The sequence below is a fragment of the Pantherophis guttatus genome, chromosome 4, assembly GCF_059756535.1.
Source record: "Pantherophis guttatus breed Tessera chromosome 4, ASM5975653v1, whole genome shotgun sequence".
Classification (NCBI taxonomy): Eukaryota; Metazoa; Chordata; class Lepidosauria; order Squamata; family Colubridae; genus Pantherophis; species Pantherophis guttatus.
In genome coordinates, this window is record NC_142066.1 from 5,470,819 (window position 1) to 5,496,775 (window position 25,957).

At 44.9% G+C, this 25,957-nt stretch overlaps 1 protein-coding gene across 3 annotated transcripts in view; it reads right to left on the reverse strand.

Annotated features, from left to right (window-relative positions):
- The window catches only part of REM2 (RRAD and GEM like GTPase 2), a 30,412-nt gene extending 12,171 nt beyond the window's left edge, over positions 1-18,241 (reverse strand). Inside the window, exons 1-3 of one of the 3 annotated variants that reach the window (XM_087891710.1) lie at positions 18,109-18,241; positions 4,890-5,176; positions 476-549 (exon numbers count right to left, since the gene is read on the reverse strand). In XM_087891710.1, the coding sequence (XP_087747836.1) occupies positions 476-549; positions 4,890-5,163 (348 nt within the window). In that variant the 5' untranslated portion in view covers positions 5,164-5,176; positions 18,109-18,241. Of the gene's footprint in view, positions 1-475; positions 550-4,889; positions 5,177-14,650; positions 14,844-18,108 lie in introns of those variants that run through there. The other 2 variants (XM_087891709.1, XM_087891708.1) reach the window with 2 other exon arrangements.
- Positions 18,242-25,957: the final 7,716 nt, after the last annotated feature.

The following is a 25,957-nucleotide window of genomic DNA, read 5'->3' on the forward strand; positions in this document are numbered from 1 at the left end:
ACGAGCAAAATCAACAGGGAAGCCAGATTCACTTAACAACCGGGCTACTAACATATCAACTGCAGTGATTCACTTAACAGCCGTGGCAAGAAAGGTGGTAAAATGGGGCAAAACTCGCTTAAAGAACGCCTCGCTTGACCCACAGATATTTTGGGCTCAATGGTGGTTGTAAATCGAGGACTCCCTGTATGATTTTAAGCCTCCAAGCGGCCTCAACGGCTCTCAGAGAGAGTACTAATGACCAGATGATTGCAAAGAAATATGATCCTGCTATCACCCCCAACATTCTGCCAGAAACTGATGAAGCTTCTCGGATACGAAGCGAAACCTCTTCTTCTTCCTCCTCCAGGAAAACAACAGTCCAGTTGCTTTTTGAAAAAGCCACTTTGGAGACTTCTGTTAGCTTCGTATCTTTGGTCCTTTCAGATTTCAGGGTGTATTTACCTTCTAAAACACAGAGGTTACAAAGTCATACCTGATCCCAGATGTCGTACAACGTCAAGGTCACTTCTTCGTCATCCACGTAGAATCTTCTTTCGTACGAATCTTCTGGTAGAAAAAAAAAAGAAAGAAGCGAGCATCCAATCCGTGCAGTCCTATTTCTACGGGGTCCTTTATTATTATTATTTTTAAAAAATGATGGCGAGGGAAGAATTTGGACTTGCGATGATTTGATCGAGCGGTGTTTTCAGACAAAACAGCCCAAGTAAAATTAAATTATAATTAATAGTCGTCTGGTTATTCCTCGTTTTTTAACCCCCTCTGCCTTTATCCTGCCTGAAGCAACCTGTGTAGATTATCCTTCCTTTATTAATTTAACCGCTTTCATTGCCGGGTGGGATGGTAGCTACGGTAGATGTAGCAGAATAAAGAACTATTCTGAGATTTTTAATCATTTATTACAAGGGCAATTTTTTTCCAAAGCAGTTGTCGGTTAAGTAACTACGGGCTGAGCCAAGCGACTCCCTCATTTTTTTCCCCCCTCAATTTAATTATGTGTATTTTACTGGTCTGGCCTGTGTTTATTTTTCACTTTGTCGAGTTTCCTTGGGAGAAATGAGGTAAATTAAACTGTGTTTGGGAGCCCTGCAATTTGGGTTTAATTGTTCTAATGAAGCTAAGCCCTTCGCACGCAGCAGAGCAATTTTGCTGTAATATATATATATATATTTTAAAAAGCCGTACTGTGTTTTGAACAATCCTTTCCTTAGATAATTTAATTTTCTGGATCCTTATTGCCTAGACGTCGTACCAAATTTGCAAGATTGCATTAAAAAGTTCAACCCCAAAGTCTGAAGTGGAACTTGAGGGTGAGATATAAACTTCCTTCCCTCCTTCCTTCCTTCCTTCCTTCCTTCCTTCCTTCCTTCCTTCCTTTTTCTGTCTCCTTCCTTGCCTTCTTCCTTCCTTTTTTCTGTCTTCTTACCTCTCTCTCCTTCCTTCCTCTTTTCTATTTTCTTTCCTCTCTCTCTCCTTCCTTCCTTTTCTTTCTCCTTCTCTCTCCCTCTCTCCCTCCCTCCCTCTTTTTTCTTTCTTTTTCTCTTCCTTCCTTCCTTTTTCTCTCTCCTTCCCTCCCTCCTTCCTTCCTCTTTCTATCTTCTTTCCTTTCTCCTTCCTTCCTTCCTTTCTTTTTCTTTCTCTCTCTCTCCCTCCCTTTCTTTCTTTCTTTCTTTCTCTTCCTTCCTTCCTTTTTCTCTCTCCTTCCTTGTCTCCTTCCTTCCTTCCTTCTTCTTTTTCTTTCCCTCCCTTCCTCCCTTCCTCTTTTCTATCTTCTTTCCTCTTTCCTTCCTTCCTTTTTCTTTCTCTCTCTCTCTCCCCCCTCCCTCCCTTTCTCTCCCCCTTTCTTTCTTTCTTTCTTTCTTTCTTTCTTTCTTTCTTTCTTTCTTTCTTTTCCTTCCTTTTTCTCTCTCCTTCCTTGCCTCCTTCCTTCCTCTTTTCTATCTTTCCTCTCTCTCCTTCCTTCTTCTCTTTCTTTCTTTCTTTCTTTCTTTCCTTTTTCTTCTTTCTTTTTCTTTCCCTCTCCTTCCTTCCTTTTTCTTTTTCTTTCTCTCTCTCTCTCTCTTTTTTAAAAAAGGAAGATTCCCATAACTTTCATGTAACTTTATCAAGTAGGAATTCAACAGGAGTTGTTTCCTTATTCGTATTTATGTGAGGGGTGGGGGGAAACAGCCCGATGGGCAGAACTTTTTGAAGTTCCTTAAGACAGACAGCAGTTGCGGAAATGTAAGCTACACAAAGGAACCTACTATCATACATGGTGGACCTGCCCAAAGGCAAAACAATACTGGCGAATGATCAAAACACAAATAGAACAAATTACACAGCATAGAATAGAAATGAAGCCAGAAACCTTCCTACTAGGCTTTATATCTGGACAATATGAAAAGGAAATAAAATACCTAATAATTCACATAACAACGGCAGCACGCATAATTTTTGCACAAAATTGGAAGAGTAATGACATATCAAGCGAGGAGAAAGTAATTAGTAAGATCATGGAATGTGCAGAAATGGACAGACTCACAAAGGAACTTCAAGATAAGGAAGAACATGATTACTATTTAGTATGGGATAAGTGGTACCCTTGGTTGGAAGACAGGAAAAGGAAAAAACAGGACTAGGAGGTGGCCAGTGTAACCCAAGATAGATATAGAAACACAAACTATTTATCGGCCAAGAGGGACTTAAAAAAGTTTAAACACAACACAACCGACCCAATGAGAGAGGAGTCAAACATACAAATGAGAATTATATAACAGACTACAGTTGCGATAACTTTGATAAGATTATACCTGATTTCTTTTTCTCTGTGTATACGTTTTGTATGTCTGGTTTTTACTTGTTCTGATTTGTTTGTATCTTTAAATAAACAAAATTTCAAAAAAAAAAAAAAGACAGACAGCTAATCCACCTTAGACGCAGATAGTTCTTGACTTACAAACAAAATTGAGCCATTGTTTTTCTATAGGTTAAGAGGTGACCAATTACTAAAATAGTTTACATGTGTGATGAAAGGAAATCATTCCTTTCTCACCTTTAAAGCGCTCCATGGCATAGGGCCGGAATACCTGCGAGACCGCCTGCTGCTACCGATTACCTCCCACCGGCCAGTACGCTGGCACAGAGAGGGCCTCCTCAGGGTGCCGTCGGCCAAGCAATGTCGGCTGGCGGCCCCCAGGGAGAGAGCCTTCTCTGTGGGGGCACCCAACCTGTGGAATTTCTTTCTTTTTCTTTTTCTTTTATTTGATTTATATACCGCCCTACTCCCGAAGGACTCAGGGCGGTGAACAGCCAACAATAAAATACATATGTACAAAATTTTAAAAGCAGAATTAAAATCGAATTAAATAGTTTGGCCCAGACAGATTAAAACCCCAATCAATTTAAAACAAATTTAAACTTTGAGTATTAAAAATATTAAAAAATATTAAAATTGTTTAAAAAGAGGGAGAAAGTTAGGCCAGGCCCGCCTGGTGAAATAAAAAGATCTTTAGAGCGCGGCGGAAGGTGCGCAGATCCGGGATCCTCCGTATCTCCGGGGGGAGCTCGTTCCAGATAGTAGGTGCCCCCACAGACAAGGCTCTCCTCCTGGGGGGTCGCCAGTCGACATTGTTTGGCCGACGGCACCCGGAGGAGCCCCTCTCTATGAGAGCGTACCAGCTGGTGGGAGGCTATTGGTGGTAGTAGGCGGTCCCGCAAGTAATGAGGAATGAGCTACCTCCTGGAATACGACTGATCCCGGACCTCCGCGCTTTCCGAAAGGCCCTGAAGACTTATTTATTTCAACAAGCTGGCCTAGCTTAAAATGGTTTTAATGGGGTTTTTAAATTTTCGATTTTATTGATTCTGGGTTTTCAATTGGGAACTTTTCGATTTTGCAGATCTGGGATTTTAAATTGGAAATGCCGATGATTTAATTTATTTTAGTTTTTTTCTTAACTTTTGTACTATATGTGTTTTAAGTTTGGCTGTCCACCGCCCTGAGTCCCCCTGGGGAGAAGGGCGGTATATAAGTTGAATTAATAAATAAATAATAAATATATATATATCAGGGGTGAAATGCTCCCAGTTCGGACTGGATCCCCCGATGCGGTAGCGATGGAGGCGGGTGGTTCAGAGAACCGGTAGCAAAAATCCCTGTCCCCCCGCCCCATGCCCAGCTGAGCCACACAATCATCAGAGGCTTTTTTTTTTTACTTTTAAAAGCATTTTTTCTACAACCTCTTCGGCCGATCAGCAGAGACTTTTTTTCTTTTAAATGCTTCTGACGATCAGACAACTCAGCTTGGATCATCAGAGGCATTTAAAAGAAAAAAAGGATTCGCCAAAGAGGTTGTAGAAAAAATGGTTTTAAAAGTTTAAAAAAAAAAATTGGCCACGCCCACCCAGTCACATTACCCCACCACCACCAAGCCACGCCCACAGAACCGGTAGTAACAAATTTTAGATTTCACCACTGATATATATATATATTCTTTTTTACTTTATTCTCTACCTTTTCTATTTTCTTTCCTTTCTCTCTGCACCTTCTGTTTTTCTTTCTTCCTTTTTTTCCTTTTCTTCCTTTTTAAAATTTGTAATGTTTAACAAAACCATTATTTTTTTTTAAAAAAAGAAAGAAAATATTTACTGCTTTGCATGGGCTTCGTTCTTCCCAACCGGTGAAAAGAAGAGTAAAGATTCAATAACAGTAACAGAGTTGGAAGGGACCTTGGAGGTCATTTAGTCCAACCCCCCGCTCACGCAGGAGACCTGTACTAGGGGTTCGAACCCCCGACCTTTCTGATCGACAAGCTCAGTGTCTCAGCCACTGAGCCACCTAGTCAGGCTTAATAGGGATCTCCTAAGAGAAAAGGACCACTCTTTCTTCGTTTGCCATCCTTCCTTACCTGCGTGATCTTCCTCAGGATGGGCGACACCTTTCATGCCCCCAAAGATGGCCGCCAACGTTGTCTTGCCCACTCCATTCTCCCCCAACAGCATGACTTTGTACGGGCCTCGGCCGCCCGCCGGACTGGCTCCGCCGTGGCTGCTGACCTCCGGAGAACTTGGCGGAGAGTCCAGTTCCTCCACGGCGGAGGCCCTCACCAGCTGGTGTTTGATGGGCAGGGGCATGCTGCCACGACGAGGTCCGGCCCCTGCCAACGCCGGGGGCAACGTCATGGCTGACCGGGAGCTGCCCAAAGAGAGAGAGAGAGACAAGAGGGGAGGTTGACTGCGAAGGACATTTTGCTAACAGATTCAGAGTCCAGGGGTGGCAACGACACCTGTCCCATCTCGTCTTTGTCTGGAGGCTGAGCAGAGCCAGGGCTATGGAGGGGAGACCACAAGGAGATCACCAAAGCTTTCTCGGGAAGTCGGACGAACGTGTGAAAGAAAGCAGTGCCAAATTTATGGTACACGAAGGTCTCCCTAAAGTCACCCAGTTTCCCTGTCTTTTTTTTTGACAGCTGGCTCGAGAAGGGAGAATAGCTTGACTCCCTCTTCTTTGTGTCAGCCCCTGAGATATTGGAAGACGGCTAACATGTCTCTCCTAGTCCTTCTTTTCACTAAACTAGACATACCAAGTTCTGTTCTGACCTAGGCTTCCCGAGAAAGCATAAATCACAATCTTAGTTTCAAAAAAACCTCTTTTATTGAGACGGCTGTGAATTCTGTTCATTCACAGCCCGTAATGAGTGCCAAGCAGTTTGTGAATAATCCGACAGAAGTCTGCCACGGTCTTTTGGGATAAGGCTGATAAGCACCCACCTTTATCTCCCTTGACACGCTGCCAAAGACCTAATTGGCAATTAGCTTTGGAAGGCCAAACGGAGCACAGAATCAAAATGGAGCTTCAAAGTTTAAACCAACCAGAACGAACAAAGTTGCTTCCTGCAAAGGCTCACGTGCCTTTGCTCCTCCTTTATGTCATATGGGAGATGCCAATCATCTCCAAGCCTTACTCCCAAGTCGCCCCTTTTGTCTTAACTGTTCTTGCCTTTTGGCAGCTCTGCACATGCGCACACTGGGAACAGGCTCCCCCTCCTCCTCTGCCTCGCTGATGTCTGACTCTGAAGGCTCCGGAGGCAGCACATAACTCCCAGATGGCCCTGGCCCCATCTCTGCCTCCGACACAGAGCTCTCGTCCGAGCCTTCCCCAGACTCCAGGACTGACCCATGTTCCTCCCCAGCCTCCTCACTGTCCGACTCTGCTGCCAGCTCCGCAGGCTGCCGGCGGACCGCAACAAGTTCCTGCAACCATTCTTCATATGTTTTAGCCTCCAGTCCCCTAATGATCTTTGTTGCTCTTCTCGGCACTCTTTCTAGAGTCTCCACAACTTTTTTACATTGTGGCGACCAAAATTGGATGCAGCATTCCAGGTGTGGCCTTACCAAGGCATTATAAAGTGGTATTAACACTATTTATTTATTTATTTATTTATTTATTTATTTATTTATTTATTTTTAAATTTGTATACCGCCCTTCTCCTTTCGGACTCAGGGCGGTGAAGAGCCAAAATAAAACATTTGTACACAAAAGTTAAAATAATTATTAAAACTAATTAATGAAATTTGGCCCATAATTTAAAACATATCAATTAAAAAACAGTATCAACATGGAATCAGGTCAGCCCGGCTAGCTGAAAAAAGTAAGTTTTTAGGGCCCGATGAAAAGTCCGGAGATCTGGAATCACTCGTATCTCTGGGGGTAGATCGTTCCAGAGGGTAGGTGCCACCACAGAGAAGGCTCTCCCCCTGGGGGCCGCCAGCCGACATTGTCTGGCTGACGGTACCCTGAGGAGGCCCTCTCTGTGGGAGCGAACTGGCCGGTGGGAGGCAATTGGTGACAGAAGGTGGTCCCGTAAGTACCCCGGCCCTAAGCCATGGAGCACTTTAAAGGTGATCACCAACACCTTGAAGCGCACCCGGAAGTCCACCGGAAGCCAATGCAGCTCGCGCAGGAGAGGTGTCACGTGGGAGCGCCCTGTCGCTCCCATAATCCCCTGCATGATCTTGATTCTATCCCTCTGTTTATGCAGCCTAGAACTGTTTTGGCTATTCTCCAAAGCACCTGAGGGCAGGACAAGAAGCAACGGGTGGAAACTAATCAAGGAGAGAAGCAATTTAGAACTAAGGAGAAATTTCCTAACAGCTAGAACAATTAATCAGTGGAACAACTTGCCTCCAGAAGTTGTGAATGCTCCAACACTGGACGTTTTTAAGAAGAGATTGGATAACCATTTGTCTGAAGTGGTGTAGGGTTTCCTGCTTAAGCAGGGGGTTGGACTAGAAGACCTCCAAGGTGCCTTCCAATTCTGCTGTTCTATTCTATTCTATTCTATTCTATTCTATTCTATTCTATTCTATTCTATTCTATTCTATTCTATTCTATTCTATTCTATTCACTTCTTCCCTCAAGACGATGCTGTAGGGCATTGCATGCCAAAGCAACTAGACACAAAGACAGTTTTTCCCCCGTGCCATCACTCTGCTAAACAACTAATTCCCACAACACTGAGAAATGATCGAGTAGGCTGTGTTACTATTGTCCTTCTCCTCTATTCTCCTCTTCTTCCTTCTCTTCTTAAGACTACAACTTTGCTGCTTGTATCTTACGATTTATATAAATTGTTTTATTGAGTATCCTCGTGTGATTTATGTTGATTGCTTATTTGGTCTCCTATGACTATCACTTATGATGAATGTATTTAATGATGATTATGATCACGATTTATCACTTGTTGCTTGTACGTACACTGAGCTTATGCATCGGAGACAAATTCCTTGTGTGCCTGATCACACTTGGCCAATAAAGAATATTCTATTCTATTCTATTCTATTCTGTTCTGTTCTGTTCTGTTCTGTTCTGTTCTGTTCCGTTCCGTTCCGTTCTGTCCCGTTCCGTTCCCTTCCATATTTTCTATTCTATTCTATTCTATTCTATTCTATTCTATTCTATTCTATTCTATTCTATTCTATTCTATTCTATTCTATTCTATTCTATTCTATTCCATTCCATCCCATCCCATCCCATCCCATCCCATCCCATCCCATATTTTCTATTCTATTCTATTCTATTCTATTCTATTCTATTCTATTCTATTCTATTCTATTCTATTCTATTCCCTTCCCTTCCCTTCCATATTTTCTATTCTATTATATTCTGTTCTGTTCTGTTCTGTTCTGTTCTGTTCTATTCCATCCCATCCCATCCCATTCCATTCCATATTTTCTATTCTATTGTATTCTGTTCCATTCCGTTCCCTTCCCTTCCATATTTTCTATTCTATTCTATTCTATTCTATTCTATTCTATTCTATTCTATTCTATTCTATTCTATTCTATTCTATTCTATTCCATCCCATCCCATCCCATTCCATATTTTCTATTCTATTCTATTCTATTCTATTCTATTCTATTCTATTCTATTCTATTCTATTCTATTCTATTCCATCCCATCCCATCCCATCCCATCCCATCCCATCCCATCCCACTGCACTCCATTCCCTTCCATATTTTCTATTCTATTCTATTCTATTCTATTCTATTCTATTCTATTCTATTCTATTCTATTCTATTCTATTCCATCCCATCCCATCCCATCCCATTCCATATTTTCTATTCTATTCTATTCTATTCTATTCTATTCTATTCTATTCTATTCTATTCTATTCTATTCTATTCTATTCCATCCCATCCCATCCCATCCCATTCCATATTTTCTATTCTATTCTATTCTATTCTATTCTATTCTATTCTATTCTATTCTATTCTATTCCATCCCATCCCATCCCATCCCATCCCATCCCATCCCATCCCATCCCATCCCACTGCACTCCATTCCCTTCCATATTTTCTATTCTATTCTATTCTATTCTATTCTATTCTATTCTATTCTATTCTATTCTATTCTATTCTATTCCATCCCATCCCATCCCATTCCATATTTTCTATTCTATTCTATTCTATTCTATTCTATTCTATTCTATTCTATTCTATTCTATTCTATTCTATTCTATTCCATCCCATCCCATCCCATCCCATTCCATATTTTCTATTCTATTCTATTCTATTCTATTCTATTCTATTCTATTCTATTCTATTCCATCCCATCCCATCCCATCCCATCCCATCCCATCCCATCCCATCCCATCCCACTGCACTCCATTCCATTCCATATTTTCTATTCTATTCTATTCTATTGTATTCTGTTCCATTCCATTCCCTTCCCTTCCATATTTTCTATTCTATTCTATTCTATTCTATTCTATTCTATTCTATTCTATTCTATTCTATTCTATTCTATTCTATTCCATTCCATTCCATCTGGGGCCAGCTTAAAAACCTGCATTTACCGCAACACGCAAAGCTGGCTTAATCCTAGCTTAGATGGACCTCACCCACTTGCTGCATCTAGGATCATGGCCCAATTCCCCCAAAACAGGTTCCTTTGTTAACCGGATTACGAGTGTATATGTGTGTGTCTGTTTATTTGTGAATGCGCTCACTGTGCTTGATGGATACACCACCAAGACGATGAACCAGACACCGCCGGATGTGTGCAAGACACCGATTTTTCTGTATGGCACGACCCATTTGCTGTGCAGAAACTATTTTTTTTAAAAAAAACCATGCACGGACTCGCATTTCTGAGCTGGAGACCAAAAAAAGGACACGGCTGCACGCATGTCACATTAATGTCTTCTCTCCTCCATCGCTCTGCACGCCGTCCGGCTCATTCATCCCCGATCAGCAGCGCAAAGGCGCACAAATTACACACGCCTGATCTATTTGTCTAGTTCATCGCTTCATTAATTCTGCACTGCTGTACGGTGTGTAATTGCATTGCCGAGCTGTTGCTCAGCTTCAATCGGTTTCCAGACCAGTTGTTTGGGCTCACCAAGCCCACCCATTCGCACGTGGATATGTGTGTGAAGGTTCCCACGAATGCCCTAATTAAATCATGAGTCTCGAGCCAAGCTTCAAAAGAAATCCAGTTATTTATTAGGAGTTTCATGTCAGCACGTTCCCAAGCGAAGCTGGCTCTGACCCTACGTAATTTACGCTCCAATTATGACCCTGTTTCCCCCCTCTCCCCAGGGTGTGTCATCCATCACATTCCAATGGAGCAAAGTCACTCCCCTCCGGCTGCTGTAGGTAACCCTGGGATACAGCCTTGAGCGAGATAAGCGTGGAATGTGCATCTGTTTTTGGCTGCAGATGCACATTTGGCTGTGCAGTTTCGCCGGTTTCCCATCCCCCCTGGCCTATGGCAACTCAAGAGCAGGCCAGGGATGCTTTGTGAGTTGACAATGTGTGCTCTGGGATCCTGTGCACACTCTGCCCTGCCTTCAAACCCAATGCAAAGTGTCCACGCGTTGACCTTTTGTGCTGAATCAATTGCACACACAGATCAAACTCACGCCGACATGCAATCGAATTGGCCGTGCGTTGTGTCTCATCAAACTCACCCCGACATGCAATCGAATTGGATGTTCGTTGGGTCTCATCAAACTCACACCGGCAAGCAATCGAATTGGCCGTGCATTGTGTCTCCGCACAAAAGCAGCTGGAAAAAGGAGACCTTTTAGGACTGCACAACCAGTAGTAGGATTCAGCCGGTTCGGATTGGTTCAGGCCGGTTCGGGCTAACCAGTAGTTAAATTGCTGGTTGGCCCCACGCTGCCCCTTCCAGGAATCTCCATGTGCTCCATTTTGGCTCCCAGGTAAGTGCAGGGAGGACTCCTAGGCCCAAAATGGGGCACGGGGGGGGCGTGGCACGGCCCCTCTGCGGCCCATTTTCGCTCCCAGGAGGCTGCAGGGAGGCCTATTAGGCCCAAAATGGGGCACAGAGGGTGATGTGTCCCCCCCGCACCCCATTTTTGCTCCCAGGGGGTGCAGGAGGCGGAGTGCTACCTGTCACACCCTGGCCAGGCCCACCGTGGCCACGCCCACCCAGCCGATCATTAGGGCAGAGAACCGGTTGTTAAATTATTTGAATTCCACCTCTGTAACCACAACCAAAACCCTCAATTCTTGGAGGAAGTTTAAACATCCCCACGTACTTTAGAGGACTTGAATTGGTGGAAAATCCTCGGCTAAAAAGAAATATCAATTACTTCATTTGGGTATCTGTGTTATCCTAGAATAAGAAGTCGTATTTTCAATTCCTTCCTGTGGCTGATTTTTGTAAGGTCGAAAGGCAGAAAGGGCTGACTGCTTATTCATTAAAAGGATTTATGTACTGCCTTTTGGAAAAATCCCAAAGCAGTTAACAAATCTGATTAAAACCATTATATATATATATATATATAATATATTAAGTGTTTTTCTATCGAGGCACCTGGTCTACCCCAGCATGTGGGAAGGAGCCTACTGCATCCCTTTCGCCTTTCAGCTCCAATCCAGGAGCCCTCAAGCAGTCGCATTTACGACAAACCATTTTATACCAAATTTCTTTATCAGAGAAATATAAATTATATATATATATATATATTTGTTTTCTGAGGTTTTCGCGGGTGTTTGTATGTAGGTCTTTGGTTATTTGGGTTTTCTCCTGCGTAAAATTGGAGGTGTCTTGGCAACATTTCGACGAAGTCTCATTCATCATCTTCAGGCTGGTGTTTTCGGCTTCGTGCTTCTAGGAGCAATGTGTGTGATCGCAGCTGTTTCTTCCTTTTAATGTTGCCAAGACACCTCCAATTTTACGCGGGAGAAAACCCGAATAACCAAAGACCTATACATACACACACACACACACACACACACACACACACACTAATTATATTTCGCTGATATATAAAACATGATAAAGACTAAGCCCACAAATATTTAGAAAGACTGGCAGGGAAGGACAATTTAAGAGTCTGATAATGAAAATACGCTCCAGCATTTAAAAAGAATTGAAGTATGGATGGCAGCGTCTTTGAATAATCTCAGCTAGAATTCTGTAAGCGGAATTGCGTCTGGTTAGACTTTGGATACGAGACCACATGAAAAGCCCAGAACTGCAACTAAATAAAGAAATTTTTAAAAGCACCCTAGGAAAAGAGGATGATAGGTCGTGGAAGGTAATATACCTTATCCATAAATTCAACAAGATTCTATTTTTTGTCTTGAGAGGGAAATGGCCTTTTCTGACGTTTTATAGCTTGGATCACTTCCTTGAGCTCCCCACAAGACGTTTCTCAGAACGGGGAAAGGAATCACGATGTCTGCTTTGGCTCAGCCCTTGAGATTTATTCAGATATAAAGGAGGAATATGATTAAATCAAAATACTTCATTTTTTTCCTCCATCCCATCCCATCTCAGCAGCCAGAGTCAAGTCCCAGAAGGCAAGTGTTTCCCTACAGGGGCAAGTGCTTCACCCGTTGAATTTTTGCCTGTAGCACATCTTTGGCAAGGCGTAGGAGGCCCGCCCAGAAATGCAGCGGATTAATGGAGGACATCGGTGAATGTGAAATGGCTAAAATAAAATTTGCTGGCTTTCAAATTCTAAACCGGGGTGTTTCCAAAGCTAGGCCGTGTGAAGATGGGTGGACTTCAACTCCCAGAATTCTCCAGCGGGCTGGGGACTTCTGGGAGTTGAAGTCCACCCCATCTTCACGCGGCCTAGCTTGAGAATCACAGTTCTAAACAGTTTCAGCCAAATGCACACGATGGGTTTGCAATCCCTGCTCTCTTTCCAGCCACAACCATGCACCACACACAAACACACCAGGGGTGAAATGCTACCGGTTCGCACCGGTTTGGGGGAACTGGTTGCGGCGGCGGAGGGTGGTTCAGAGAACTGGTAGCAGTGGCGGAGGGTGGTTCGGAGAACTGGTAGCAGTGGCGGAGGGTGGTTCGGAGAACTGGTAGCAGTGGCGGAGGGTGGTTCGGAGAACTGGTAGCAGTGGCGGAGGGTGGTTCGGAGAACTGGTAGTGGTGTCAGCACAAGGCTCCGCCCATCCACCCGGACATCGTTACTTCCTGGTTTTAACCAGGAAGTAACCTGTTTTTTACCCTCTGCTCATGCGCAGAAGGCTTTGCACATGTGACGTTCAGGAATGCGAGCGAAGCGAGTAGGGAAGGTAAGTAGATTTCACCCCTGACACACACACACACACGCATACACACAAAGTTAATGAATGCAATGCTCACTTTCCTTTCTGCATTTCCAGAATCGTCCCAGGTGCAAAATAAATCCACGAAGGACAGACATATCCACCCCTACCCGAAACACGGTTAACCCTGCTAACATTGCATCCCCGTTATGGTAACTGCACAACAGCGGCATCTGGCAAGCAGAGGGATTGATTTCTTCCCCCCAAAAAAACTCAGTACTGATTTACACACACACACACTGAGGAGCACAGAGAGAGCAGTACACAAAACCCACTACTCGATGCGTAATCTTTGCGTCGGGTGCAAGGAAGACGCAAAACGCAACAGCGGTGCCCGACTTCAATCTGTCTCCAGTCCAGCTGGCTGGGTCAGATTCACAAAGCTCCCCCACCCTCCATGCTGCGTTCACACGGATATGGGTTCCCGGGTTGGCGAGCACACACTGACAGAAAGGGCCAACGCGTTTTCACCGATCGAAACAATTGCACAACACTGTGCTCACAGTGCACTACTAACACTGATGTTGTTAGCTAGTTTGGTCATGAAAGGTCTGCGAGAAAACAAGCAAGTTCAGAGGGCACCAAGCTCCTCCTCCTCTTCCTCCTCCTCCTCCTATCTGCAAACCCCCCTCCTTCTAGCACTGATGCTATCCCCTAGTTGGGCCCTGAAACGTCTGCAAGAAAGAAAGAAAGCTCAGCAGGCATCAAGGACCCCACAGCCCTTTTCCTCCCCCCCTCCTCCTCTCCGCAAACTTCACTCCTTCTAGCACTGATGCGATCCCCTAGTTGGGCCCTGAAATATCTGCAAGGAAGCAAGCAAGTTCAGAGGGGCAAGGACCCCACAGTCTTCTCCTTCTCCTTCTCCTTCTCCTTCTCCTCCTCCTCCTCCTTCTCCTCCTCCTCCTCCTCCTCCTCCTCCTCCTCCTCCTTTCTGCAAACCTCACTCCTTCTAACACTGATGCGATTCCCTAGTTGGGCCCTGAAACGTCTGCAAGAAAGAAAGCAAGTTCAGAGGGGCAAGGACCCCACAGCATCCTCCTCCTCCTCCTCCTCCTCCTCCTCCTCCTCCTCCTCCTCCTCCTCCTCCTCCTTTCTGCAAACCTCACTCCTTCTAGCACTGACGCGATTCCCTAGTTGGGCCCTGAAACGTCTGCAAGGACCCCTCATCTCAACCCCGAGCTACTCCTTTATTTAAAGATTCCTCTTTATTGGCAACTGCACATCAACCTCGCACCGACAAGCCGTGGAATTTGTGGTTCTTTGTGTCACCTCACCGAAGCAGCGGGAAGATGCGACTTTAAGGACCGCATACCCCAAACATACCCACACACACCCACACCATTCCAGCAGGGTGCTGAGCATCCCCATGTGAGAGAGAGAGAGAGAGAGAGAGAGAGAGAGAGAGAGAGAGAGAGAGAGAGACGGAGATATGCAGGTATCTAGGATGCTCAAAAGGGAAGAGGAAAAAACACACCTGTGTAAATAATAAAACCTTCCACCAAATTTCTCCCGAATCTTTGGCCCGACATTCGTCTCGGCCATTCAGGCGGCCCACTCCTACCTGTTTCCAGCCATGGCTTCGGAGACACTCGCCGAAACCTTCAGCGTGGGCTTTTCCACAGACATCGCCCCAAGCCAAAGCTTCCAACACCCGGTGCTCTACTTGGGGCTCTCCCGGTTTCGAATCCAAGCGGAAAGGCTGAGCTGTCTTAAACTACCACGCCAGGAGCCGCTTTAAAAAAAGAGATTCAGAAACGGGGGCAGTACCCAAAAAAGGGCGTCTCTGTGTCTCTGTGTGTGTGTGTGTGAGAGAGAGACAGACAGACAGACAGAAAGAAAAGAGAGAAAGAGAGAGAGAAAGATGGAGAGAGAAAGGGAGGGGGGAGAGGGGAGGGGGAGAGAGAGTGAGAGAATAAGAGAAAAGGAAAAAGAGAAAGAACGAAAGACAGAAAGAGGAAAAAGAGAAAGAGAGAGAGAGAGAAAAAAAAATGAGGGAAAGGGAGAGAGAAATAGAAAGAAAGAAAAAGAGAAAATGAGAGAAAGATATAGCTAGATAGCTAGAGAGAGAGAAAATGAGAGAAAGAAAAAAAGAAAATGAGAAAACGAGAGAAAGATATAGATAGATATAGATAGATAGATATAGAGAGAAAACAAGAGAAAGGAAAAAGAGAAAGAGAGAGAGACAGAAAGAAAGAGGGAAAAAAGAGAAAGAGGGAGAGAGAAAGAGAGAGGGGGAGTGAGGGGGGGAGAGAGAGAAAATGAGGGAAAGGGAGTAAGAGAAATGAAAGAAAGAAAGTAAAAGAGAAAACGAGAGAGAGAGAGAGATGATAGATAGATAGAGAGATATAGATAGAGAGATATTGATATAGAGAGAAAATGAGAGAAAGAAAACGAGAAAACGAGAGAGAGAAAGAGATAGATGATAGATAGATAGATAAATAGATATAGAGAGAAAATGAGAGAAGAGAAAGAAAAAGAGACAGAGAGAAATAGAGATAGATAGTGTGTGTATGTGTGTGTGTGTGTGTGTGAGAGAGAGAGAGAGAGAGAGAGATCCAATCGCCTTAAAGGCACCCGAAAGGACGACGGATCCAATTCATTCTCCCGAATGAATCGCTCCCTGACTAGACCTCTCGCCCGGTTTGCGAAAACCGGCCGAACCTTCCAAGCCCTTTTTTCTTGCCGCCGCTGAAAACGCGCCCACTCTTTGCTCTCTCTCTCTCTCTCTCTCTCTCGCGGGTGGCAAATGTGTGCGAAGTTTGCCCCCCCCCAAAAAATAATAATAAAAAAAAAAATTTAAAAATAATCAAAAAGAAAGAAGAAGAAGGAGAAGGAGAAACGTTTCAGCGGCTGCCGTCTGGCGTTTCAAGGGCTGCCGTCCGCGGAGGCCGGTTTGTGAAGCTTTCAGCCTCCGCCGCCGCCTCTTCTGGCTGGCTGCCACGCTCCAGGTGGAGAGGCTTCCTCCCCGCGGGAAGGGGGTGGCGGGGTGGAGGGAGGGACGGGACCCACGCCGGCTGGCACCTGGCTGGATCCCACCCGCCTTGGTTCTCCACCCCCCCCACTTCCCCCCCCACCCCGTAGAGAGATCTCCGCTGGATCGCTCGCTTGCGCCAAGAGACAGCGCAGCTGGCCCCTGATCCTAAAAGCGATTCTTTCCCCAATCCTTGCCAGATCTCTCTCTCTCTTTCTCTTTCTCTCACTCACACATACACACTATCTCTCTCTCTATCATCCATCCATCCATCCATCCATCCATCCATCTCTCTCTCTCTCATCTATCTATCTATCATCTATCTATCATCTCTCTCATCTATTTATCTATCATCTATCTATCTATCTATCTATCATCTATCTATCTATCTATCTATCATCTCTCATCTCTCTCATCTATTTATCTATCTATCATCTATCATCTATCTATCATCTCTCTCTATATATATTTTCTCTCATCTATTTATCTATCTATCATCTCTCTCATCTCTCTCATCTATTTATCTATCTATCATCTATCATCTATCTATTGATCATCTCTCTCTATATATATATTTTCTTTCTTTTTCTCTCATTTTCTTTTTCTTTCTATTTTTCTCTTTCTCTCATTCTCTCTCTCTTCTTTTTCTCTCACTCTCACTCACACACACACTATCTCTCTCTCTCTATCATCCATCCATCCATCCATCCATCCATCTCTCTCTCTCATCTATCTCTCATCTATCTATCTATCATCTCTCTCATCTATTTATCTACCATCTATCTATCTATCTATCTATCATCTATCTCTCTCTCTATATATATTTTTTTCTTTCTTTCTTTTTCTCATTTTCTTTTTCTTTCTATTTTTCTCTTTCTCTCATTCTCTCTCTCTCTCATACACACACACTATCTATCTATACTCTCTCTTTTTTTCCTCTCATTTCCTCTCTCTCTCACACACACACAATCTCTCTATATTTCTCTCTCTCTTTCTCTTTCTCTTTTTCTCTCATTTTCTCTCTCTTAGACACACACATTATCTCTCTCACTCACACACAAACACTACCTCTCTCTCTCTCTATCATTTCTCTCTCTATATATTTCTCTCTTTCTTTTTCTCTCATTTTCTCATTTTCTTTCTCTTTTTCTCTTTCTCTCATTTTCTGTCTCTCTCTCATACACACACACACTATCTCTCTATCTATACTCTCTTTCTTTTTTCCTCTCATTTTCTCTTTCTCTCCCTCTCTCTCTCACACATACTCTCTCAATATTTCTCTCTCTCTCTCTTTCTCTCTTTCTCTTTCTCTCATTTTCTCTCTCTCTGTCACACACATTATCTCTCTCTCTGTCACACACACAATCTCTCTCTATATATATTTCTCTCTCTTTCTCTCTTTCTTTCTATTTTTCTTTCTCTCATTTTTCTTTCTCTCTCACACACACACACACACTCTCTCTCTTTCTCTCTCTCTCTCTCACACACACACACTATCTCTCTCTCTCTCACACACACACACAATCTCTCTCTCTCTCTCTATTTTTCTCTTTCTCTTTCTTTCTATTTTTCTTTCTCTCATTTCTCTCTCTCTCACACACACACACACTATCTCTCTCTCTTTCACTCACTCACTCACTCACTCACACACACACACACACAATCTCTCTCTCTCTCTCTCTCTTTTCCTGGCGGGCATGGGGTGCTCCTTTGTCCCCACTTAGCCACCCCCTCCCCACCCATCATCTCACCCCCACCGTCTCGCAGAGCCAGGAAAAAAAGGATGGGGCAGATGGATGGATGGGGAAAAGAAGGAAGAGATCGCCCCTGCCTTTGCCAAATTGCTTTCCTGCCAATTCTCCAAGGAATTGCCAGCCCACCCCCCCCACCTCCCACCCCTCTTTTAAAGGGGCTTCCCTCTCCCCTCCTGCCTCCCCCACCTTGGCTAAAGGAGAAGGGGTGGGGAAGACAAAAACCAGAGAGACCCCCTCCCCCTTCCACATGGTCGCCAAAGGGGTTAGGATGCCCTCTTGGTCCCCAAAACGCACCTGTTTTCCCCTCCCTGTTTCTTGCGTAGAGATGGCTGGGGATGGGGGGGGGCTTCAGGTATGCCCCCAGTGCCTCTGCAGCCCAGATGAAGGAAGGAAGGAAGGAAGGAAGGAAGGAAGGAAGGAAGGAAGGAAGGAATTTAGCCAGAAGAAGGGTGTGTGGCGATAACAGGCAGGTAGATTCCACGAGAGAGGAGAGGGGTGTGTATTTCTGGCCAGGGTCCAGTTTGGAGGAAGCGGGAAGGGATTGGAGGAAGGCTGGGAAGGAGGGAGGGAGGGAGGATGTCGAAGGATGAGCCCGATGGAAGCAGTGTGTTTGTGTGTGTGTGAGAGAGAGAGCTAAGGAAGGTATAATAAAAGGGATTTGGAAAGCTTGCAGCAATGAGACAAAACATCACCCAATCAATGGGTTATAGAAATTGGAAATAAAATAAATAAAATAAATAAACATAATCTAGGGAGGGAAAACAGGGAGGGAGAGACCTACAGATGAGCCCAAGAGGGGAAGAGAGGAGAAAGGAGGTCTACCAGCATGGGGAAGGGGTGAGGTGGGGGGGTAGGGTGTGCCTTCACACTAACACACCCCACTGGCAATTTGCTTGGTTCCAGCTCATCGGGTGTTGTGAATCTCGTCCGACTTGAGAGGCCGGCAGCGTAGCCTTAAACCAATGCAATCCTGGATGACCGTAGACCACGGTTTAGAACATGGCTTCCTGGAGGAGAGGGAGCGGTGGGTGGCGGCCATCTGGATGGAGTTTGGGGGGGGGGAAAGAACGGAATTGCCATTGGCTTGGCTTGGCTTGGCATGGCTTGGCGATCGAGCTGTCCTTCTTTCTATTTCCTGAAGGGGCTTGCCGAATGCAAGAACTACACATTAAGGGAGCCGGAAGGGACCCGGTAGGTCATCTAGTCCACCCCTCCTTCCCCAGCAGACCCTACCCCATTTTTGACAGATGGCAGTCCGCTCTCTTCTTCAAAGCCTCCAGCGATGAAGCTCCCGCAACTTCTGAAGGCAACTTCTGCTCCATGGGTAGATTGTTTCTTTCTTTCTTTCTTTCTTTCTTTCTTTCTTTCTTTCTTTCTTTCTTTCTTTCTTTCTTTCTTCATTCATTCATTCATTCATTCATTTATTTATTGCGATTTATATGCCGCCTTTCTCCCTAGGAACTCAAGGCGGCTTACAAAATGACAACTTCCGTACAAATCACAACACAATACAAAATTAAAATCAGTAACCCAATTAAAAAACGATTTAAAATTATACCAGTGTACCCCCAAACGGATCAGTTTAATTGACGGAAGAACCACGTCTTCAGCTCGCGACGGAAGGAAAGGAGGTCGGGGGCTGTCCTGAGCTCAGTGGGCAACCCATTCCAGAGGGTCGGGGCTCCCACGGAGAACGCCCTCCCCCTGGGGGGTCGCCAGCCGACATTGTTTGGCCGACGGCACCCTGAGGAGGCCGACTCTGTGAGAGCACACGGGACGATGGGAGAACGGCTGGAGATGGTCCTGCAAGTACCCCCGGGCCTAAGCCATGAAGGGCTTTATAGGTGAGCACCACCACCTTGAAACGTATCCGGAGTGCCACCGGTAGCCAGTGCAGCTCACGCAGGAGAGGTGTTACACGGGAGTATCTAGACGCCCCCGTAACTACCCGTGCGGCTGCATTTTGGGCTAGCTGAAGCCTCCGGACACATCCCAAGGGCAGCCCCATGTAGAGGGTGTTACAGTAGTCCAACCTAGAGGTAACGAGTTTTCTCACTGTCAAGAAAATTCCTCCTTATTTCCAGGTTGAATCTCTCCATTATTCCTTTGTCTGGGCCTTCGGGTGCCTTGGAAAATAGCTTGACCCCCCTTCCTCTCTGGGGCAGCCCCTCAAATATTGAAAGACTGCTATCATGTCTCCCCTGGTCCTTCTCTTCACTAGACCAGCCAGGCCCAGTTCCTGCAACCGTTCGTCGTATGTTTTAGCCTCCGGTCCCCTCATCATCCTGGTTTTCTCTTCTCGGCACTCTTTCTAGAGTCTCAACATCTTTTTTTATAGTGTGGTGACCAAAACTGGACGCAGTAATCTACGTGTGGTCTTACTAAGGCTTTATAGATTGGTGTTAGTACCTCCCTTGATCTTGACTGTATCCCTCCGCGAATGCAATTGCATTGGCTTTTTTGGCTGCCGCCAAAGATGGAAAGATGGAAAGCAAAGGAGTCTGGGAAAATAGAAAGGGCCCTTTGAATAGTAGTAGTAGTAGTAGTAGTAGCAGTAATAATAATAATAATAATAATAATAATAATAATAATAATAATAATAATAATAAAAGATGTCTGCAGGTAACTCAAACAAGTGAGCCAAGTTGCGTTTTAGCAACCCAATCAGGAAGATTTCATTTAAGAATAATGGGATTGTAGGAAAACCCGATTGGACTAAGATTAGATTTCTTTTAATTGGCGTTGAATCCATTGTGATTCCCCTTCTACAGGTAGTCCTTGACTTACAACCGCTCGGTTAGCGACCATTAAGTTAGAACAGCACTGAAAACTTGGCGAGTTTGGGCCAATCACCAGCAGATGGGGAGTTCTAGTCCCGCCTTAAGTCTGCAAGCCAGCTGGTAGATTTGGAGCCAATCATCAGGAGACGGTGAGTTCTAGTCCCGCCTTTGGCATGAAAGCCAATTGGGTGACTTTGGACCAATCACCAGCAGATGGTGAGTTCTAATCCCGCCTTAAGTATGCAAGCCGGCTGGTAAATTTTGGGCCAATCACCAGGAGACGGTGAGTTCTAGTCCCGCCTTAAGTATGAAAGCCGGCTGGTAAATTTTGGGCCAATCACCAGGAGACGGTGAGTTCTAGTCCTGCCTTAAGTATGCAAACTGACTGGTAGATTTGAGGCCAATCATCAGGAGATGGTGAGTTCGAGTCCCGCCTTTGGCATGAAAGCCAATTGGGTGACTTTGGGCCAATCACCAGCAGACGGTGAGTTCTAATCCCGCCTTAAGTATGCAAGCCAGCTGGTAAATTTTGGGCCAATCACCAGGAGACGGTGAGTTCTAGTCCTGCCTTAAGTATGCAAACTGACTGGTAGATTTGGGGCCAATCATCAGGAGACGGTGAGTTCTAGTCCCGCCTTTGGCATGAAAGCCAATTGGGTGACTTTGGGCCAATCACCAGCAGACGGTGAGTTCTAGTCCCGCCTTAAGTATGAAAGCCGGCTGGTAAATTTCCGGCCAATCACCAGGAGACAGGGAGTTCTAGTTCCGCCTTTGGTATGACTAGGTGACTTTGGGCCAATAAACTCTCTCAGCCCAATCCACCTCACAGGATTGTTGTTTTGGGGAAAACCGGAGCAGAAACAGGAGCATCAGGTTATGTTCACCATCTAATTTCTAAAAAATAATTTTGAAAAATGTAAAATAAAAGCAAAAGAGAAAAGAAGACACTAAAGGAAACAGGGATGGTCACAAAGGGAACTAAAATGCAGTACTGAAGAAAGGCTATGAACATTGAGTCTGAGGCGGCTACTTTAAATTACTAGAGCGCAAAGGAAACGAAATTAATAGCCTAAATAGGAAAGCCAAGGAAAAAAAACCACACGTAAAATCAAGTTATTTTTCCTAGGGCATGTACCAGCTGCCTGTCAATGCAGAGAGGAACCATCTGATTGATGGATCCTTTCTCACAAGCCAAGATGGGCAGGGAGGAGGAGGAGGAAGAAGGAAGAAGGAAGAAGAGGAGGAGGAGGAGGAGGAGGAGGAGGAGGAAGAGGAGGAGGAAGAAGGAAGAAGGAAGAAGAAGAGGAAGAAGAAAAAGAAGAGGAGGAGGAGGAGGAAGAGGAGGAGGAAGAAGGAAGAAGGAAGAAGAGGAAGAAGAAGAAGAGGAGGAGGAGGAGGAGGAGGAAGAAGACGAGGAAGAGAATAAATAGGAGGAAGAGGAGGAGGAAGAGGAAGGAAGAAGAGGAAGAACAGGAAGAAGAGGAAGAGAAGGAGGAAGAAGAGGAAAAGGAAGAAGAGGAGGAGGGAGAGGAAGAAGGAAGAAGAAGAAGAGGAGGAGGAGGAGGAGGAAGAAGAGAGGAGGAGGAGGAGGAAGAAGGAGGAAGAGAATAAATAGGAGGAAGAGGAGGAGGAAGAGGAAGGAAGAAGAGGAAGAACAGGAAGAACAGGAAGAACAGGAAGAAGAGGAAGAGGAAGAAGAGGAGGAAGGAGAGGAAGAGAAAGAGGAAGAAGAGGAGGAGGAGGAGGAAGAAGAGAGGAGGAGGAGGAGGAGGAAGAAGGAGGAAGAGAATAAATAGGAAGAGGAGGAGGAAGAGGAAGGAAGAAGAGGAAGAACAGGAAGAAGAGGAAGAGGAAGAAGAGGAGGAGGGAGAGGAAGAGAAAGAGGAAGGAAGAAGTAGGAAGAAGAGGAGGGGAAGAAGAGGAAGAAAGAAGAAGAGGAAGAGAAGGAGGAAGAGGAAGAGGAGGAAAAGGAGGAAGAGGAAGAGAAGTAGGAAGAGGAGGTGGAGGAAGAGAAGAAGTAGGAAGAGGAGGGAGAGGAAGGAAGAGGAGGAAAAGGAAGGAAGAAGAGGAGGAGGAAGAAGAGGAGGAGGAAGAAGGAAGAAGAGGAAGAGGAGGTGGAGGAAGAGGAGGAAGAAAGGAGAAGCGGAGGACAATGTGGAGGAGGAGGAAGAGCAAGAGCAAGAGGGAGGAAGAGGAGGAGCAGGAAGAAGAGAACGAGAGTCGTCCTCTTTAAAGATGCTGATTTAGCTGCTCAATCTAATTAGGCCCGAGGGGAGAATTATCCCCGTTAGTCATGGGTGGGAAGGTACAAATGAGGGATAATTAACGCCTGCCAGAAAGTCAGGAAGAAATCTCTCTTCCCCCCCCTCCATATACTCCCCCACCCCCAGCTCAGCCTCGGGAGACACAGCAAAATCAGGTTGAAGCTGAGCTGCGGATCAGGGTAATGTGTGAATGGCGGCACGGATGGGTGTTTGCTAGGATGCTCCCCGGATTCTCTCAGGACCCGGTCCTCCCCATATCTGACGGTTGGCAGGGCAACAGGCTGGATCCTGTCCAGAGCGGAGGCCACATAATGGATTTCAGCCACCATTTCATCCAGAGCGGCCGAAATTTCTTTTCTGAATTTTACACTTTCTCCGTGTAAAACCTTCAGGCATGGGGTAAACAAAAAAAAAAACCCCACAGGAACCGGAGTCTCCGGGGAAAGCTTTCCGGCTTTAACAAGAAGCACTTAAGGCGCTCACCCTTAAAATGGCGGTCTTTCAGCGCGAACGGCTTCCCAATTAAACGACTTTTCCGGTTTCTGATTTCAGCGGGACCCGAACAAATAAATGGGATTTTGGTCCACTGGGAATGAACTGTGAAATCAGAAGTAAAAGTCCATCTTATCCACAAGCAGGAGAGGATAGCTTTTTCTGGGATACGGCCCGGGGTTGTCGGCATTGAGGGTAATGTAAGGTCATCCAGCCTGACCCCGCGTCCGAGGATCGCCCACTCGCGGTCTCCTTCAGAACCAGTGCAGATCTGTTCCTAATAAGATGTTGCTGTCAGGTTTCGATGTCGTCTTAATTAAAATAAATTGCATTTCCAAACAAGTCATCTTTGAAGAAATCTTTCATTTTATTAAGTACGACAATCTGTCCCCGATTGTGGCGTAGCCAACACTGACTTCCTGACCCCAGACCTTCCCTTTCCGTCCCCCAATTCTCAGCATCTCATTGGCCCTCTTCCAAATCACTCTCCCCATATCTAGTACTTCAGCTCCCAGGAATGCCCCCCCTCCCATCTCATCTCCTAGGGGATATTATCTTCAGGGAAAATAAGTAGGTGAGAAGTCAAGCGTCCTCTTGCCAGCTGCCCCTTCTTCTCCTTCTTATGTCAGCACTAGAGTAAATGCAGGTTGAAGTGCTGACAGTTGCTCCTTAGTAGTAGAGGAGGAAGAAGAGGAAGAGTTAGTAGTAGAGGAGGAAGAGGATAAGGAGTAACCACTATAGTAGTTATTTCCCATAATCACTATACAGTAGCTACTAAGGACTATCGGTGTAAGTAAGAATTCAACTCCCATAATCACTACAGATCTAGTCCCTGATTTATGACCAATTGCTTAGTGGCTGTTTGAAATTACAACAGGCCTCCAGAGGACTCCTTACAATCTGGATTCGAATCCTGAAAGGATTGTAATTTAGGTGGCCGGTGATCAGCCTGAATTTATGTCCATTTATGGTCCTATAACCACCATTTTATGTTTTTGCATTAAACTGGTGTTTTACTTCCAGCAAAACATGCCCGCTGTCGACCGTGGATTTGCTTAATGACCACTGCAAAAACAGGTCACAAAATGGAGAAGTCTTAGAAACTGGCATGATTTAGGACTGTAATTCCAGGCTCAAGGCTGGTCATAAATCAAAAAACAACCTGTTGTTTCAAATTTCAAAATAACTTCACCCAGGTGTCATGTGACCCCACCCATTTTGCATGGTGGCCCCGCCCACTGAAGACCACAGCCCCTCCCCTTTCCTTCAAGGTTTGGTGCAATTTTGATCCATTAAAAAGGGGGTGGGCAAATGTGGCCCTTTTACAACCTGTGGACTTCAACTCCCAGAATTCCTGAGACAGCCAAGCTGGCTCAGGAATTCTGGGAGTTGAAGTCCACAGGTCATAAAGGGGCCATATTTGTCCATGCTTGCATTAAAATATTAGCTCCTCCCATCTACTGGCGTTCTCAAAAATAAAATCATGAATAATATTCACTGAGCTTTGATTGGCCAAGCTGAGCAACCTGTTTGCAGATGAGTACTGATAGTACTTATGACTTACACTTCACTTAGTGACCGTTCAAAGTTACAACGGCTCTGAAAAGTGTGAATTATGACCGTTTTTCATAGTTACGTCCGTCGTCGGCCCCCCTCCCCCGGTGATCACAGGATCAAAATTCAGATGCTTCGCATTTATGACCGTTGTGGTGTCCCCGGGGTGGCCGTGCGATCCCGTTTTTGCGACGTTCCGACGAGAAAAGTCCACAGGGAAGCCCGATTCACTTAACGACCGGGTTACTAACTTATCAACTGCAGTGATTTGCTTGACAACCCTGGCAAGAAAAGTCGTAGCATGAGGCAAAGTGTAGCCAATGTCTCCTTGAAAGAGAGAAATTTAGGGCTCCATTGTGGTCGTAACTCAAGGACCAACTGTAATGATAAGACCTGGATTAGAGTAGATTAGGAGTAGAATAGAGTAGAATAGAATAGGACTAGAAGTAGAGTAGAGTAGAGTAGGAACAGAGTTGAATAGGAATAGAATAGAATAGAATAGAATAGAATAGAATAGAATAGAATAGAATAGAATAGAATATAGAAAAGCATAGCATAGCATAGCATAGAATAGAATAGGAATAGAGTAGAGTAGAGTAGAATAGAATAGAATAGGAATAGGAATAGGAATAGGAATAGGAATAGGAATAGGAATAGGAATAGAATAGAATAGAAGTAGAGTAGAATAGAGTAGGAATAGGAGTAGAGTAGAATAGGATTAGAAGTAGAGTAAGTACAGTAGAATAGGAATAGGAATAGAATATAGTAGAGTAGAATAGGAATAGAAGTATAGAAATGGAGTAGAGTAGAATAGAATAGGAATAGAAGTAGACTAGAATACAATAGAATAAAAGTAGAATAGAATAGAATAGAAGTAGAGTAGAGTAGAGTAAGAGTAGAGTAGAATAGGAATAGAAGTAGGAGTAGAGTAGAATAGAATAGGAATAGAAGTAGAGCAGAATAGGAATAGAGTAGAGTAGAATACAATACAATAGGAGTAGAGTAGAGTAAGAGTAGAGTAGAGTAGGAATAGAAGTAGAATAGAAGTGGAGT